The 19858-nt window shown below is 30.8% G+C and overlaps 1 protein-coding gene across 1 annotated transcript; it reads right to left on the bottom strand.

Annotated features, from left to right (window-relative positions):
• Window positions 1-978: 978 nt before the first annotated feature.
• On the bottom strand, window positions 979-19513 carry LOC148604885 (uncharacterized). The gene is made up of 8 exons (XM_088549067.1): window positions 19457-19513; window positions 11670-11858; window positions 6455-6529; window positions 5724-5795; window positions 4445-4516; window positions 3159-3230; window positions 2261-2332; window positions 979-1396 (listed from the first exon to the last, which is right to left on the bottom strand). Exons 2-8 carry the CDS (start codon window positions 11828-11830, stop codon window positions 1279-1281), a joined length of 642 nt encoding a protein of 213 aa, XP_088405193.1. The 5' UTR covers window positions 11831-11858; window positions 19457-19513; the 3' UTR covers window positions 979-1278.
• Between the last annotated feature and the right edge of the window lie 345 nt (window positions 19514-19858).

Here is a 19858-nt window from a genome sequence, read left to right as displayed (position 1 = left end):
GCTTGTCGAGACTACACAGACTTTTTGTATCGCGCTAGAATTCGAACAAATAGGCTTCTGGAGCAGGGATATGTTGTTACAAGATTGAAGTCATCACTACAAAAGTTTTATGGTCGTCATCATGAACTCGTGGATCGTTACGGTGTATCCCTCTGTGCCATGAAAACTGATTTATTCAACGTGTCATAGTTTTCCTTTCCTCTTTCTTCTAAGCCGGACTTTACTTTTTATGAGCAACTCGGAGGTTGTTTCTAGAAAAGCAGAGGACGCTTACCCTACCGGTGCACCTGGTCCATGCTATAAGTTCTTAGTGGAGTCCGAGTTGCTCATTTGCTTTTGTTACATTGTATGTATGATTTTAGTTACTTTATATTCTTTGTTGTGTATATATGTTTTCAATGTCTGGTCTTTGTCTCTGGATTACATTCTTTTGATTACGGCTATAACCTTGGTTCCCTTCATTACTCTTCCTAAACCAGAAGTGGGTTCTCATGTTATTGATTTAAACGAGGAAATGTATGCTTAAACCGGTAATCATATTCAACCATTTTTTATATTGGACGAGTAGAAGTCACCCGATCATGATATCTCTTACCATTTGTTGTTGATTTGAACTTTCGAAGTCTCCTGAACCTAATATCACGTGGCATTTGATACTGGTATAACAAACAGTGCTTGGGGTAGTTTTGTGCTGTTTTTGTATTGCAATATACCCGAAACAATTACAGGTTATGAATTTGCTCTGTTTAGTGTGCAAAGAAATTTGCATTACCCACAGATTTCATTGGAAATGCTCGTAACAAGTCAGGACAATTGCAGATTGTTTCCAATGTTTCTGTTGATGCCTTGATAATGCCATTTGCTATTTTGAAGTTCTTTCTGGCTATTCCTTTTGACTACTAGTATTGTATAGAGTTCATGTAGTATCCATATATTGAAAAATAATAATTACAAACAAGAAAGAATGTGGAGAAAGATTGTTAAATAATTTTAGCTGACATGAACATCTGAAAAACTCACAACGGACAAAATTTGATATTCTTTTCTAAAATATATACACTCTTATTAAACGAAAAGAAAATTGAAGTATTTGTTTTTGATATTTCTTGTCACCTACGACCACTAAGTCCATTTTGGAGCCACAATCAATGGATACGAGTCCAAATGTAATCCTAATGAGTTAAAGCAGCATGTTTGTCAAATGCAAGAAATCCCTAAAAATTTAAGTAGTAGGACAGTCACTAATAATTTATTGAGGAACGGAGAACATTTATGGGTTTAGATCGTAATACGTATCAAAACGCAATTGACATCTGTCTTGATTTTCTGTTCAGTTGTCCATTGCACATATTTCGCCAAAGAGCTATCACAAGTCAGTTTATTATTCCAGATGCGTCTATAATGAAAATGAAAACAAAATAAATACTTCATGTACGATGGTCATGACTTTTTTGTATATGTAAACATTACAAATTAAATGTAACAACATGTAATAAACATTATAGTGGTTAAATGTTAACATGCATCTAAGGTGATCATTTTATTCTATTGCAGTTTCTCGAATACAATCTGAAGATGTAGTATTTATCAAACAACATCAAAACCATATTACTGCAAGTTTATACATTGTAAGCATAAACATCACGTTGTTTATTTACAAGTAATCTAATTTGATTTGTAACTAGCCTTATGGTTGGCTCTCTTTCAGCAAAGCAGATTATTTGTATAACCTGGTTTGGTATTATGACGTCATTAACGTCGATTATCGCACTCTGCGATTCAAATCATGCTACAAATTAACGTTTCGATAATGAATCAGTTATTATACTATTATCATATTAAATAACATGTCTGGGCCAGTTTAAGGAGGTAGACCTGGGGTAAGGGACATAACTCTTGAAATCAGTGATATGTTTACATCGTATTCAATTTCATCTATGCCTATCAAGCTTTCATTTGAAAGAGAAGGAAATAAATCCAAGTTCCTTCGATGCTTCTATGAGATTGATGCTAACTGTTTTACACAAACATTCCGAAGATTTGTAAAAGTTATGTCCCTTACACTAGGTCTGCTTCCTTAAATGATTTTTTTTTATTAAAATGAAACTATTTTCTAAATCAATCTAACTAAAAAGGAAGAACAAAAACAAAACAAGAATTATGTTGATGTTTTCACTCATTGAAACACGTGTACATGTCGAAATTTGTAATATATATATGACTGGTATTTTTATATTTAGTAGCTCATTATTATTCTTACAATATTTGAAGATTAAGAAGGTCTTTGAAATAATCCATTTCTATCGTGGATATGGGGTTGTCGTATAACACCCTGAAGTTAATTAAAGAACATAAATTATCTGTGAAAAGATAACAAAATATTCTAGATGATAACCTTTGCAAAAGAAGAGAATTTAAGTTTTAACTTCGTTAAAAGTAAACTGTCGACGTTTTCATCAGCCTTTTCAATATTAATTTTCAAAAGTAAAGCAGCAAACATTTTTATTTGCAAATTTATTTTAATTTTTGTACATTTATGAATATGTAAGAATTGTTTTTTAAATTTGGTAATGAAAACGTAGCTTTTGTTATTCACATAAACAATAAAAAATCATATAATGATTTGGCACGAATGTCATCTGTCAATTCACTGATTACTAAAATGCGTAATTTCATCAATTAGATAAACAGGTATTAACGTATTTTAGCATCAATCATAATCAAACAAATGTTCTTGAAGTTATTTATCACAAACAACCTCGACTTTTCTCTTTAGCAATCTATATACCACAATCTTTATTTTATATATATCTTTATTATAAAGGCCAACCGTATTTCACAAAAAACAAAAAAAAAACCAAAAAAAAAAAAAAAAAAAAAACCTTAGTAACCGTATGATAATAGTTAGGGGTGCGGACTTTGAATTACTTATCTCCAATTCGAATACACGCCTGAATGAATTAGGCACGATCATTTTCATTCGTTTGTGACTGGATCGGTTGTGATCATATAGATAAATCTGAATTATCCTTTAGAAATAAATAGAAAGAGGTAATGCAGTCTATAGAATACATTTATTATTTTTGCATTAGACTTTTTTCTATTTATAACTTTCCTATTGACAATTATTTTCAAATTTGAATAAAAGTAAAACTTACAAATTTTCGAGACTGGTGAGACCTTCAAACGTCTTCCTCCTAATGATCGATATCTGGTTTGATCTGAAGCTTCTACAAAAAAAGTTTCTATTCATTAAGCAACGAATAAGACGGACAGCACATGAAGTACACTTAAAATTCACTTTGAAAGTTTTATAAGCAGCTCTATTCAAGAACATCAAAGGGATGTGAATTTTTTTATGTTCTTTCAAGCTAGAACACGAAAAGTAGAAAAAATAGATGGATCAGTGTGCTCGTTTTTTAGATATAAGGATTTAAAATTATGGCGTGAGAATGATTTAAATTTTTTTATACGTTTTTTCTCTGTATCTTATATCTGTTTGAAACGCCTAAGACATAACAAGGATTTCATAAATAAACTTCCAGAATAACATTTCAAGGTGTGCATGTTTAATAACATTAGGAAGGGAAAAGTGGAAATCCCTTGACAAAACTGTAAATGCTATGAAATGGATAAAGCAGAATAGTCCGAAAGTATGACAAAAATGACTGAACATGACCAGTGAACATCTTTAAGCTGTGCTTACTATATTCTCATCTCATCATTTTCTAGAACAGTTATTGATAAACTAATAAAGCAAAAAACTAACATTCACCTCATATTTCGTACAATATTCAATTCTTAACTACTATGTTGTTCATCACAATGATAACATAATCAACTTTGGAATAGAATTATAAACTTTCGGGGAAGCCTTACTATTGACACTAATCATACGTGATGGTAAAGATCGATTGAATTGATATCAATATTACTTTGTATTATATATTTTACGCGATTTTTTTTATCCTCATCATTTATTTTTTTATCAAAGTCAGAACATTTTTGACTGTTTCAATGTTATTTACTTACAAACATCACAAATCATTGATCATTTAAATGTTTTTTTTTCATGTATGAATTGTTCCATCGTTTTTTTTTTACCCATATGTGCTTCTGCCATGCGTGTTTGGGAACCTTCTGAGCATCTAATGTTGCTACCATTTTTTTTCGCTGGGAGTATATACTACTATTAATTTAGTTTGTATGTAATAGTTTGTTTTCTTCATCTCCATTTTTTACCTTTCATCGTATTTTATTCTGTTTGCTTCATTGTGCATGTAGTTTTTCTTTGTACCTGTTTTCACGTTGAGGTCGTGCACTTATATTTTGATTTTTATGAATTGCTTCATTCTTTCTGTGTTGTATTTAGTTTCTGAAAGTTGAAATTGTATTACAGCGCTTGACACTGTTTACTGGAAAAAGAAACAGATGGCTTACTTACAAAAATTTAAGTTTTTTACAATTCTTAAACACGCCGTCTGGAATATCCGTAATTTGGTTGAACTTAAAGTTTCTGAAGCAAAAAAAAAAAAAAAAAAGACATACATTACATCAACCCTTTATTATTTAAATTTTTTTTTCAATACACTCAACTTTATCATGTTTATATAACTTATCCATTTACATGTATATTTCATGTATATGTATGCATAATATGATGCTCAGAGAAATCACTAAGTGCTGGAATCTATAAGAAATTTATGTAAAATTGAAAAATGAATCATGCTCAGAAAAAAAACCATACCAATTTGACAATATGAGCACGTATTTCATGATTCACTCAAGACGAATTGGCATTTTGTTCATCTTATAAATGTTGGAATATGTAGAAAAGCGAGTTAAAGATAACAAAAATTATTATGAAATTGCTATGCATTACATATAGCTTACACTTACGTTTACAAAAATGCATTCCAGATAACATTTTGAATACTATTTCATGGAAAGAGGTGTGTGTTTGTTTTTTTTAAACCATGGTTCACCAACTTCCTGATTCTTACAGAGAAGAGGACTTAATCTCCTAAATGTTAAGTACAGATACTGATAATCTTACATGTTAATTGTTCGACATATAATTAAATCAAATTGCACTCTAGCGACAGTCATCAAAATAGATTATTTAGAAGCCAAAGTTATCAATTCGTTAGACAAGTATTTTTCAAAAATAAATGCGGGTCACCAGTGACGTCTTCTGTTTTTTAGATTGGTTAAGCTGATATGTATTATCTTTTCATTTATATACATTTTAATATTCAAATCTTAGAAAATACCCTTCAATTTGTCTTCCAAAATACTTGCCTTATCTTTCGATACAAATGTACAATTATTAAGTTAATTGAGGTGATTTCAATCCTTTGTTTTTATTTTATTCCATAAGCGGTAATTTAATCTTATATTATGCACCATCACTGGTGACTTGAGTCTATATTCAACGATCCTAGGTCGTTTACCAGGAACCAAGGTTATAAAAAAGTTGCTTTGCTTTTTGAAGTAACACACAGAGGTTGGGAGGATTTGAACTCTTAATTTGTAGATGTCGTTATCGTTAGAGAAAAGCATTTTTTTCAATTGTCAAATCCAATCCACTTTTTTACCTATCTGGTCTGGAAAAATCTGGTAATCCATTCATTGCAACGTAGGAAGCTATATTCATGTTGACAGTAATTGGAATACCAAATCTTTGCAGCCATGTATTTCAATAAAAGTTTAGTCGTACTTACAAGGAGTCAAGAGCGTTGCATGTCTGGAAGGCATCCCCGGGAATACTCTTTATTTGGTTTGAATCAATCCTACTAAAATCCGATTGGAAATGCTGTTCAACATAAGGGCACGTTTCTTGCAACTCACAAGTAACGTATTGATCAATGCTACACTAATGCACACATTAATTCCCAGGTTTTATGTCGAAATCTTTCATTTTGGATAATGAAAACGGAACAATTATGTTATTAACAGGTACTATCTTTAAAAAAAGATAGCCGACGCAATTAAATTATTTCTTTTTACTTACAGAATTGCGATCAGGTGACTTGTGTTTCCATTGTAGAGAGTCTTTAAGGTCAAAGGGTTAAAAGCGAAACTATACCGCGTCGGAAAAATTTGATGTTATAGTTGTTATAAAAAATAATATAAATGCAATTAAAACAAAACAAAGCTTATCTAAAATGTGATAACTAGTGAGAGATTATGTTTATTTAAATGATAATTCACTTCATTCATTTATGAATTCTAAGATCCATCCTAGATGAACAATCTTTGGTTTTGTCTTTAGTATAAAAAAGAAATTTCAATGACCAAATACGATCAGTACAGCAATTAATTAAGTACAGAAACATAAAAACGTCGGAAACATCGTCAAATGTGTCAGGTTACCTTTAGGCGAACAAGTTAACCTTTTAAGTGTAAAAAGTATTATCATTTGAACTACATCTAACAACTACAACCTACTTACAATTTTCTTGTCGATGCTGCTATTTTATTCATTTGTTTTGAATCAATTGCAGATAAGCGATTGCGTGCCAAAGTTCTGCAAATAAACATACAAAAGAAGTTTAAACTTAATGCTGAAAGAAAGATTTTCTTACATGTACATGTTTAAGTGTGTTACAGTGAAATACTTTTTTCACACGCTTTTAGTAATATGACTAGTTTGTCGCAATAGAAATTACTTATAGTTCAAGGTTAGTGTGGTACTAACCCATACTTTATGTTATTATTTGACTTAAGGCGGTAGACCAAAGTTAAGGGATACAAATCTTACAAATCATTGGAACGTTTGTAGTCAACATTTTACACCAATCTAGTGTTATCAAAGTAACTTGGACTGATTTTAAGAGTTATGTCCTTTACCATAGGTCTACTTCCTTAAGTAAATAAAATCGGTCTTCCCATGTGCCGATTATTAGTGTCTGATAAATTATTAAACTGACCTATTATGACACCATGGACGATGTAATATAAACTAGCGATTTAGAAATTCGATGTTATGACTGATTGTGTGTGATTGTGTATCAATTTCAATAAAACCCTGAAAACGATGTTATGATGTTTCAAACGTTCTCCTGAAACTATGTGTGACAACATAGACAGTTGATCGTTAGAATTTCCGCTATGACAGATGACGAATGTCAAACGACCAAAATATTCCAAAGAAATTAAAGAAAGAAAATATAATTACTCGTGAAATTTGACTGTCGCAAAATGTCAAATCTCTTTATGTAATTTTAACATAAAAACAAACGATCCTCATTAAAATGATAAAACATACTGAGTTGATATTTTGCCCATTCAACTGTCACATACTACGAAACCTATATATATCTTACTAATTATGCACTAGTGTCCATTAAAAAAAACTAGTCGACAAATATCATGGATATTGAGGGTCATTTAAAGAAGTAGTGAACAGAAATGGAGTGTCCATTATTAAAACAAAAACAAAAAATTAAAGAACAAATGGTGTGTCCATTAAAGAACTAGCCGATAGATATGGAGTGTCCATTAAAGAACTGGTCAACAGATATGGAGGAAAGAACTTGTGAAGACACTGAAAAACATAGCAGTAAATCTGTATTGTCTATTCAAGAAATAATGAAGAGATAAAGATTCTCCATAAAAGAACTAGTCAACATATAACGAGTGTATATGAAAGAACTAGTCAGTAGATATGACATATTCATTAAAGTACTAGTCAAGAGATATGCATTGACTATTCAAGGACTAATCAAGAGATATGCATTTACTTCAAGAACTAGTCAACGGACATTAAGGTATCCATTAAAGAACTTGTCAACAGATATGAAATCTCGATTAAAGAACAAGTAAACAGATATTGTGTGCCTATTAAGGAACTGGTCAGGAGATATGGAGTTTTCTTTAAAAATAGATATGAAGTGTCTATAAAAGGACTAGCTAACAGATATTCGTGCCAATTAATGTTTAAAAAACTAGTCGGGAGATATGATATGAGTATCCATTAAAGAACTAGTCAACAGATATTGAGTTTCCATGAACGAACCGGTCAGGAGATATGAATTGTCAATTAATGAACTGGTCAACAGATATCATAGATATAGAGTGTCCATTAAAGAATCAGTCAACATATTTCATAGATATAGAGTGTCCATTAAAGAATCAGTCAACATATTTCATAGATAGAGAGTGTCAATAAGATAACTAGTCAAAAATATCGAGTATTCAATTGATGAACTAGTCAATAGATATCGAGTATTCAATTGATGAACTAGTCAATAGATATCGTGTATTCAATTCAAGAACTTTTCAATAGATATTGATTTTATTAACGAACTAGTCAATACATATTGAGTGCATTACGAACTGGTCAGAAGATATGGAGAATCTTATAAAGCACTAGTCAATAGATATGGATTGTATATTTAAGAACTAGTGAAAAGTAATGACCTGTCTATTTATGTACTAGTCAAAAGATATGGCTTGTCTACTCATGAACTAGTTAACAATTATTGAGTTTCCATTAACTAAATGGTCAGGAGATATGTATTGTCCATTAAAGAATCAGTCAACAATTATCATAGATATGGAGTGTCCTTAAGAAAATAATCATAAGATAACATTGATATGGCGTGTCCTTTACAGAACTAGTCAGTCATCATATATGGAAGAACCGGTCTTCAGATAAATAGTACATTCACGAACTAGTCAACAGATATGGAATATCAATTTAGGAACTCGTCGAAAGAAATGGAGTGACAATTAAAGCACTAGTCAATAGATGTAGATTGACTATTCATGAACAAGTCAAAAGATATATATAAGACCATTAAACAGATATTAAGCGTCCTTCAACGAACTGGTCAGGAGTTTTGAATTGTCCATTAAAGAACTTGTGACAGAAATTGAGTGTTCATTACAAAAAAAATAATCAACAAATATGAAGTGCCCATAAAAGAACTAGTCAAGAGAAATGAGTTTTCCATTAAGAACTTTGCAAAAGATGAAGATTGTGTATTAATAAACTTGTTAAAATATATGGATAAAATATTCAAGAACTAGTCAACAGAAATTGAGTGCCCATTAACTAACTGATCAGGAGGTATGAATTACCCATGAAAGAACTGGTCAATAGATATCATAGATATAGAGTGTCGATTAGAGAACTAGTCAACATATAGCATGGATATGGAGTGTCATTAGGGATCATTAGATATGTAATATCTATTCAAGAATTAATCAAGACATATTGATTGTTCCTTAAAGAAAAAAAACTAGTCAATTGATATTGAGTGTTCATTAACAAACCAATCAACATATATGGAATATCCATTAATGAACTAGTCGACAGAAATGGATTGGCAATTGAAGTACTTGTCAAAAATACAGATTGCCTATTCAAGACTATACTCGACGTCACATACAGCACATTTTCGATTTGAAGCTCTATTTTTGAAACTGTCGGGACTTACCGCTAGAGTTGTCTCTCTTTTATTTAATCTGAATATAGGTCGCATATATGCATGACGTGATAGTTCCAACGAGTCGTTTATTGGCTGAAATCGTGCGTAACAAATCCTTCCGGGAAAATGCTATACTAATATCCGCCATGTTGGTTTCTACGGGACGATTTGTTTACAAACGAAGTTCGTAAGTTCCCGTCGAACTCCGGGGACAATCGTCTGCTTGATCAACTTCTCGGTGTTGTACGATGTTCGCGTAGAATAAATCCGAGATATCCGAATTAGCGCCGAAATGCATTCTGGGTTGTTCGGTTTTTGGACAAACCATTTAAACGTAAACAACATCTCCTAGCAACCCGATCACTGTAAACATGGCCGACTTTTGATAATGTAAATTTTATGACCGAAAATAAAAATATCACCGGAATTTAACGCTTCAATGTTTAAGGAGAAGCCGCTTGGCTAAACGAATGAGTCATTTAAGGCAATTTAAACGAAGTAGGTGTCAATAAAGTCGTAGAAAATATTTTTATTCAAATTTTAACAGTATCTTATTTATGTGACGCCGAGTATAATGAACAGATTTTGGGTGTCCATTAACCAACTGGTCAGGAGATATGTATTGTCCATAAAAGAACTGGTCGACAAACATCATGGATATGTACTGTCCATTAAAAAAAAACTGTGGAAAGACCAGTTATTTTCATTACATAGGCCAATTAACTCTTATGTTGTGTTCTAGCTCGAGCCCTATCGCTAATCTGGATATAATGGACCACTCACATCAACCGAGATAGACTTCTAGCACTCAAGCTAAAACATCGGGGTGGGAAGTATGATTCTTTTTATAGTATTTTATTAAACCCGAATAAAGTTGTAATAATCCCAGAAGCTGACAATGTTTTCACTGAAAAAGTCTTGCAAGCTTACCTTTTATTAAATCTTTTTTGTCAAGATTTCTTAACTATGTAAGGTCTCAGATACACTTCATTCTAGGTTTCTAGTGGTGATGTTATTAGCGCATTATTCCAATAAGCAGTTACAATATTGTGTCTGTGTAGTACTACTTTGTGGTCCGACTCACCTCAAAGTTCATTGGAGGTATTTGTCCTACAAGTCAAGGAAGTGGTCAAGAGATGTGGATTGTCCATTAAAAAACTGGTCAACAGAAATGGAGGGCCCATTAAAGAACTATTCAAGAGATATGGATTGTCTCTTTAAGAACTAGTAAAACAATATGGATTGTCTATTAAAAACTGGTTAACAGATATGGAGTTTCCATATATGGAAGTATTCAACGGATAACATGGATCTTGAGTGTAGATTAAAAACATGTTAAAAGAAATGGGGTGTTCAGTATTTAAAAAAACTGGAAAAGAGATATGAACTGTCCATTAAGAAACTAGTCAAGTGTCCACTACCAAATTTGTCAACAGATATAGAGTGCCTATTCAGGAATTAGTCAAGGGATAACATGGATCTTGCGTGTACATTAAAAAAACCTGTCAAAAATATATTGTCTATTAAAGAACTTATCAAATGAAATTATTTATCCATGAAAAAACTAGTCAAATGATATGAAGTTTCCATAAACTTACTAGTCCGGAATAGTCAACAGATAACATGAATATTGAGTTTACAGACATGAACTAGTTACATGTAACAGATATGGAGTGTCCATTAAAGAACTTGTCACCAGATATCGAGTATCTATTACAGAACTAGTTACATATGATGTCTGTTTATTAAAGAACTAGTCAACAGCAATTGACCAAGTAAACTGATAAATTAATGAACTTATCATTAGATATATATTGTCTATTCACGAACTATTAAACAGATATGGAATATCCAATAAGGAACTAGTCAACAAATATGGGGTTACCATTATAGAACTAGTCAAGAATTAGTCTTCAGGTTTAAAATGAAGGACAAATCAATAAATATGGATTGTCCATTTTAAGATCTGAACAATAGATATGGATTGTCCATTTTAAAATCTGAACAATAGATATGGATTGTCCATTCAAAATTTGAACAATAGATATGGCGTGTCCATTAAAGAACTTTCAAATCAAAATGTAAAAACGAAACAATACATACAGAGGCAAGAAATTCCTGATTTGGGATATGCGTGTGACCACAACTCTCCCCTTCCCAACCCTAAAATGTAATACATATTAAACGTAAGGATTTATTACTAAAAACGTTTATATTGAATCACCAACTCACATGAGAGAAAAGGAACTCAATCCGTCTGGAAATCTCTCCAGATTAAGTCTTTCACATACAGCGAAACTCTTCATACATCGGCATATGTTGCATACTGATTCTGCCTTTCCATAAGCGTGTGTATAAGCTATCAGTATGAGTGAACACGCTGTCCAATGCATCTTTACTCAAAATAAATTGAAATCGTGTCTAAAACGAAGAAACAACAATATGCTATACTTTAATTAAGAAACTATTGTCATGTTTTATTATTGCAATAAATTAAAAGTGGCTTAAAATTGTATTGTATAAAACAATGTAATGTGGAATGCATAATTAATGTGGTTTTCAGAGGCCATCCATGTAAAAAATCAGGCGAATCCTATGATATGGATTACACATTAATTCATCCCCACTGATTTGTGTCAATATATCACACACAATGTACGTACGTTAAAAATTATCAATATTTTTAAAATTGACTATAATTGTCCATATGCCACATACACCCTAGGTGACTCCCTCTGCGAAATTTCTAAGACAACATTATGTTAAACTTTTATTATCTATTGAACGAGAATTGACATGCTTGCCAATAGGCATTTACTGCAAAGTGTGAAATATTTTAATTGAAAACATACCATTGCCGTGAATTTTTGACATTTTGGATTTGTTTTTGGTTAAATATCAAAATGGAACTTAATGATCATCAGTTTTTGTTTTCCTAAACTCTCCCCAAGCGTTTTTGCTTTACGTTGAATTCAAATATTATAACATTTCCAATGTCTTATAGCAGCTGAAGTGACAAATCTACTCCTACGCCTATAAGAACAACACCAAAGACGTAGTTTTACTATTTAAAATCATTACGGTAAAACCCAGTTTTGAAAAATGGGAAAATTTCAGATATGAAAAGTTTGCTCCTTTCTCAGATTTTTGCCATGCAACTTCAAATAGTTGTCTTAAATCGATGATTTTTTTTACATTTTTTTTAAAATTTAATCAGATCTAATGTCATTTTCAACTAAATATAAATTATATTTTTACTATCGAAATTACAAATTTATTTTGTTCATATCAGGTTTTCTGAAAGTCATTATTAAAATACGTAGTTCGATTTTAAGAAATGATATATTGCAAGCATATAGAATGTATCCCAGTCTTCTCATATTAGCTAATGAACTAAAATAACGGAGTTATTGAATACATTTACTTACATATATATTTCGGTTTAAAAAGAAACAGTTCTCTTTTTGTTTAATTTTAAATTTGTTAGCTTTAATTTGCTTTAACCTTATTAAAATTGTGTAAGATAGGTAACCACCATTTATAAATGTTCGTTCCTATTAATAAAATAAGAACATTCAGCATGGCATTGAAATGTACCATCATAAAGAATCGAATTTATATGTTTATATTTATAACACTATGAGAATCGAATTCTGCTGGTGGTTCGAAGGTCCTAGTAGTAAAAATTATCTGACCTGAATTACATCAAAATTATTATCCATATTTTGCAATACATTGAATTTCGAAATTCAAAACCCCCTAAAACAATGAATATTGCAGACGATAGAGCATCTGAACATCTCGGTGCCGGATTTTGGCTTCCTACTTCGATATGTTTGGTAATAATAAACTCCTCCCATGGTTTAGTTAAAATTCTGATGTTGGAAGGTTGAATACCCGTGCAGCATACCGAAGTAAGCAATGTATGACGAAGAGAATAACACAAATCTAATGTAAGAAAATCGGATGAACCATTGACAACGGAAAGTCCCAGAAAATATTGACACTGTATAATTTTTTAACCGAAAACAATGTCGGACCTCTTATCTTTATATTAACAACTCTTTGCACTGTAGTTGGTACACCATTAAATTTGAAATGTTTGTTACAAGTACACGTTCAAGAATCTTTTATAAACTCAAAACAGACTATATGGTATTAAATTAAATGTACATTTTATTAACATTTTAACCATAAATTATATATCTTTTTATTATAAGAAGATAAGTGGCCGACCATTTTAGACATTTTTTTCAACTTATGCTCTTCAAGCCTCTAAAAAAATTTATCAAATGTTGTATATAAAAGCGCATATAAAACACACATAATGAAATTTCCAATTTTCATAATTCTGTGGACATCATGGCCAATGCCGATGATATTCACGAACCCATTAGTCAGACATTTGCCGTAGGACAAAATTTAAAAAAAACCGAAAAACCCATAAAAATGAAGCTTCATTCTTTGTATTAGGCATTGGGCTACAAAATTCAACTCCTTTGACATTTTCTGAAATAATTTATAAATACTAGTTTTGGCTTCCTATTTCGATATTACTGGTTTGGAATACTTCTTATGATCAACCTTTTTTGTATAGTAAACTTCCGTATTATGTGGTTCTAATGCTGCATACCAATATTGGCAATATCTATTTAATTGGTATTTTTGTATTTTGTTATCATGAAAATATGAAAATACAACAATGGCGTTTAAACGTTTATACCTAGCAAATAATGTCCAATTATGTAGATTATTATCATTTTGGGTAGCGTATATAATTATTAAAATATTCCGTAGGGAGTATTTGTGCTCCCGTTTGAATAATAAATTATCAATTATTTGGCTTTAAACTAGCACTATTATGTTTCATACTGAAGCAAATATATGTAGGTAGATTTATTTATAATTAGTTGGCAATCGAGTTGCTAATTTACTTTTGTTACTTTGTGTGTATTATTTTAGTTACTTTATGATATTTGTTGTGTTTGTCTTTTTTTCCATGTCTGGTCTTTGTCCCTGGATTACATTCTTTTGATTTCCGCTAGAACCTTTACAGTGAATATATGTATATATCATATATCAAATGATCGTATATTACAGAGATTGTGAAATGTATATGAACTGAAATGTTTTTTTTTTATCTTTTAGGAATTAAACATAAATTGCGACTACGAAACCTACAATTTATGAAGCTGACTCAAAATTACCAAAGTTATATACATATAGTAAGAAAACATCAAATATGCTATCATTTTCGGAATAACAAATCCTCAGAAGGTTTTGATTTATTGAAAGTATTAATTTTGACAATGTTTTGTTAGACAAGAGTATACAGTTAAGAAATAACTAAAAATCCAATAGGCAAATAGTAACTATCGTGATGCAAGTATATATTCATGGCTCTTAAAGGAGTTCTTCGAGATTTACAAATTGTATTGATAATTTTCAATAGTTTTCGGACTTTCGGATGTGAAAAAAAAATACAGATTTGTTTTCTTTGCCACCGGAATTTAAACCATTTTTATACTGTTAAATAATCTGAAAATGTATAGAATAAAAAATAAAATCGGAAAAAAAAAATAAAATCGAAAAAAAAAACACCATAAAATCGAAAAAAATTCCGAAATTGCCCATTTTTAGCTTCTCTGTCGGATATCAATAAATACTTTTTTTTTTAAATTTAGCCATTATGAATCAATTGTTTGAAGCTGTTCACGGTATTTTATTATGACAAAGCAATCATTAAGGTCACAGTTGCAATTGAAAATGTTATTTTAAAAGCATCTCAATTTTATGTGGGTAGGTGTTGCATTTTTCTCTAAAATAAAAAAAACTTATTTCAACCAAAAAATATAATAGTTTTAGAACACAACCAATGTAAGTAATAAATACGCTCATACCAAATTTCCATATCTTACTTTTTGACTGACCTTTTAAAAGTTAACCACCTGTTTAAACTAAAATACTAAAATTGACCCTCTTTTCTTGTTGAAAATCTTGCAGTAATTTCTTAAAAGGCAAATGTTTTAATTATGTAAATAAACATTCTTAGTAGTTAAAAATCATAGTCCCAACAATAGTGGTGGTTGTGTGTATGTGTGTGTGTGTGGGGGGGGAGGGAGAGTAAATGTTTCCCAATGTTGCCCATGGACTATGTATGCCTCAGAAAATGATTTTCGAGTGCCATAACAAAGCTTCCAAATTTTGCTGAAAAGTATCTTTCATACACAAACAAGATATGGCTAAATAAATATTTTGTCGACTTCAACGCAAAAAGTGTTGACGTAAACATTTGTTGACTAACTCTATGCAAAAAGCGTTACAGTAGACATTGTTTTCAACGAACTCATCCAAAAACTTTGACGTAAATATTTGTTGAAAAATGGAACCCAAAATGTGTCAGCATATCTAGTTATTTTGCAACTAAATGCGTTGTTTTTGTTTGAATTTGGTCGACATAAATAGACTGATACAGTACTTTTATGATTGTGGTAGACAAAATGTACCGGTATTACCAAAGGGCAGGTCAATCATTTGATAAAATTTTTTGTCTGCATTAGTCATAAGCGGACAAGCGACTATGAATGGTCAAATTAGTCATTTTTGTCTATTAGTGTTTTGAATAGCATAATTAAATAGCTGATCATAACACAAAAACTCAGCCACGTCACTTCAAAACAGTCATTGGGTAAACAATCTGAATGAATCACTCACCATGCATGTTAAAGGATGAGGGCCCATAAGGCCTTCTTCAGCCTACTAAAATTATCGTGGGAAAATTATCATTAATTCGATAAAAAACTCAAAAATAATGTAAATATTCTTGTAATTTTTCAATTTTATGCATTAAAACGAAGACCCCAAAGCCCTCATTCAAGAAAAAACAGCATTTTTTTTTCGCTCTTTTGTAAGTTATTTCATATTTCGTAGTGAGATTCAGCCTTCAGCAAAAACATTGAAAATGAAAGTGTGCATTTATTGATTTATTCCACAGAAAGAGGATTTTTTTGGTTAATGCTGGATCTCTATGTCTATTTAGTAAAAACCTGTCAAAAATCACGTTTAAAATCGCTTCAAAAATGACTGTTAAACTTTACCTGTACATGTATCTTGTGAGCTAGTTACTTATCACATGATTAAATACCTGGCCACCCGTCTAATTACATCGTATCAAGTGGAGTAAATAAATTAATTAAAGAGGTTTAATGCAAAGAATGGTATTTCTTTTTAGATAAAGTCTTAAATAATCGAATAAAATAAAAAGGCAGAATTGAAATTTTCAAGAAAAAAAGGCAGGACAGCTGCTTAGGAAAACAATAAATAAAAAGGCAGGGTTGTTTTTTCTGTCCTATATTTTTTGCTTACCTTTCTGAACATACGCCAACAAATGTAAACAATGATCTGTAGTTACCAAATAAATAACTTAAACGGTTCATGAGGTGCATGGATGTACATGTAAATTTTTGAAAGGTCATGTGCCAATAGTTGTGCCTAATAGACTACTTGTAGTTTAAGCTTATTATGACAGTTAATTGATTGAGCAAAAGAAAGAAGTACATACATAGTACAAATGAAATGATAAAGCTTTAAGGCATTTAAGCGGAAATACCATTTGCATAGGTGTGAATCCTTGGAAAGAAGTAGAGCCTCTTATAATTTTCCTAAAAAGGTAAATTTGACGAAACGTCATTTTCACAGTTTATTTTCATACATTAAAACATTAGTTTTGAAAAAAAAAATTGTTATTTTGATCCTTATAAATTAGTGTGTCACTTCTGGGCTTCAAGACATCTCTTTTCTCCCAATCATCGTAATGATTAACACTGAAAATTCCGAAAGCGGTATGTTTCATTTTCACGCCGTAATTAAATAAGTATGAGTTTATCAACGATGATTTGTACGTGCTTATTATGTTTTACCCACACATTTAACATGACATGGATTTGTCTGTCGGTCTGTCTGTCTGTCGGTCTGTAATTAAACACAAGAAACGCCAGTGATATTGAATATATACTCACTCATGCTGTGCTACCATGTATTTGAGAAGGCAATGGTAAAACACGCTTTGTTGCTTAATGATTTATCGTGCGTAGAAGTAAAGGTACAAATGCAAACATTCTTTACATGGATAAGTACGTGACTTTACCAATGCGTGAATATCCATCGAATTTATTTTTACATTTACGTCGGCTTGTTAAAAATAAACATTTGAATAAACAAAAATAAATAACTATTTCTTAATGCTTTCTCAAATAGAAGCTTCAATGCTTCATTGTGGGCAATCATTTTCGCTGCACAAAAACATTTCTCAGGCTGAATCCAAAATGAAAGCAAAAAAAAAAAAAAAAAAAATGAAATATTTACATTATGATATTGTCATGAAAATCACAGATCCACACTTAAAAGAAGAACAAATTATCATACTTAATATCCGTCCCTGACCAGGTCCCTCTACTTAATGTCATTATATATGTCTAACAAATAGCGTAAAACTTTACATTAAGGTGTAATTGTTTTTGTTTTTTAATATTTTATTCAACATATACAAATTGAACATGCATATAACTTTATTTATCTCATTTATGAACAAGAAATTATTTCATTTTTTGATTTGGTTAAAAACATTTATTTTAATATTGAAAATTGGAGACATTTTAAATTTACTGAAGGGAGATAATTTCATTTCTTCTAATATGCGCTACAGAGCATTTATTCATATAATTAATGCAATGCCATTTTAGTATATGGGATCAAAATAAAGGTTTATTGTTTACACGTAAACTAATTACAATTATAATCTTTTAATGGTGAGTGCGCACGTATATAATGAAAACATTCAAATGTTCTACAAACACTGCAGACGTGTCATTTTAAAGGTAAAAAGACCAATTAGATAATTTGCCGATTATGTCAGATACTCTAATACATGTAAAATCAAATGGATTCCGAATAGTAACAATTTCATTTTTTAAAGTCTACTTTTAACGATGAAGCGATACATACTTGTATTTAATGACAATTCAGATGAAGATATTATCTCTAAATATACAGCAAACGGGTCAGTTGTGTTAATAGACCAATATGATAAAATTTGGATTGTTGTTAATGTTCTGATACTATCAAATTTATTATCAGAAAAATATTGAATGAATCATTTCGACAGACAGAAGAACAATTAAATTTGCAAATATTTCAATCTTGAGATTCAGTATCCGTGCATTAGAATAAGGATATATATATAGTTAATACTCCAACGATATGTGACTTTTAAAAAAAATGTATTTCTTTTTTGTCAGACATCTTCAATTTTTCCCCATTATCTTGTTATAGTAGACGTCTTAACAATCTCCGAATTTACTTGATGTATTCGTTGCATAGTAGAATCAATTACCGTTACTTTCAGTCATTTTAGCGATGTTGATTTCTAAAAAAATGTTTTCTCATTTTCTGTTTTTCCTCAAAGATAATCTTAGAAAATGCATTTACCCGTTCTATTGGTCAATTTTATTTTATTATACTACTTATACACGCTATCACGTTACAGCAAACACAGTTTTACAATATTCTTTGGCAAAGCATTGAACTTCCACGCATGTATTTGTATTGGTTTTCGAATTGAAAAGAAAAGTGTTTATTTAATACGAATACTGGACATTTTTCTCAAAGATCCCTTTTCAACCAAAACATACGCATATTAACCATTGGAAAACTGTCTTGTTCAATCACTTTCAAATACTATTTACTATTACAAATATATCAATCTCCTTATATCTCTACACTGAACACATGTGCTCGAAATACTGAACCCATAATTGTTCGACTTTTTAAATGTTTTATTCTTCCTATTTTGGACAAAAATATACAAAGCTAATATTCAAAATCACATTAAAATTGCTAAAAGTCAGACGTCCTGACATTGGTCTGGGGTAAAAGGCAAACATACGAGGAATAACTGAAACAGATCTACTAAGTCACCGAAGTATCTTTAGAAAAATGAAGTATTAGACAGTTTAACATACCTGAAAACTTCGTCTTAGTAAACACCTTACTACAGAAAGCACCTTTGTCGTTAGATGAAATTACGCAAAAAAATTATTATTTTAATGTCGGTACTTTATCAACTTAGAGTAATAAAGCGGCGCAAAAGTAATGACTATTCAAATGACGATTTTATCTCTTTACAAGCTGTAGCACATGCACATTGAATTCATAGGTGGTTTGTAATTGCTCTGATAACATCTTAAATTCTTATACCATTAAATTCGTCACCACAATAGGGCTTGTAAGTCTCACTGTCGACATTTGTATCATAAATTTCTACTTTGAATACATCTAAAACCATTTGTATAAAATTGCCATTTTCGGGATCCCCAATATAATGCATAGTTACATGCACATTTTTGTATGAAGGTTTTCTACTT

Source organism: Perna viridis, chromosome 10, assembly GCF_037379345.1.
Source record: "Perna viridis isolate PV_CMFRI_1.1 ecotype Kerala chromosome 10, ASM3737934v1, whole genome shotgun sequence".
NCBI lineage: Eukaryota > Metazoa > Mollusca > Bivalvia > Mytilida > Mytilidae > Perna > Perna viridis.
The sequence above is the reverse complement of the archived record's forward strand: the minus strand, read 5'-3'. Positions and strand labels throughout refer to the sequence as shown.

What these genes read in the sequence shown, in the direction of transcription:
- LOC148604885 (XM_088549067.1), bottom strand. Translation starts at nt 11,830, where the DNA reads ATGCATTGGACAGCGTGTTCACTCATACTGATAGCTTATACACACGCT. An exon ending in TGTAAAAAACTTAAATTTTT is followed by an intron (nt 3,231 to 4,444) that starts GTAAGTAAGCCA and finishes CTTTTTTTGTAG; the next exon opens with AAGCTTCAGATCAAACCAGA. An exon ending in CTTCTTAATCTTCAAATATT is followed by an intron (nt 1,397 to 2,260) that starts GTAAGAATAATA and finishes TTTTCATTATAG; the next exon opens with ACGCATCTGGAATAATAAAC.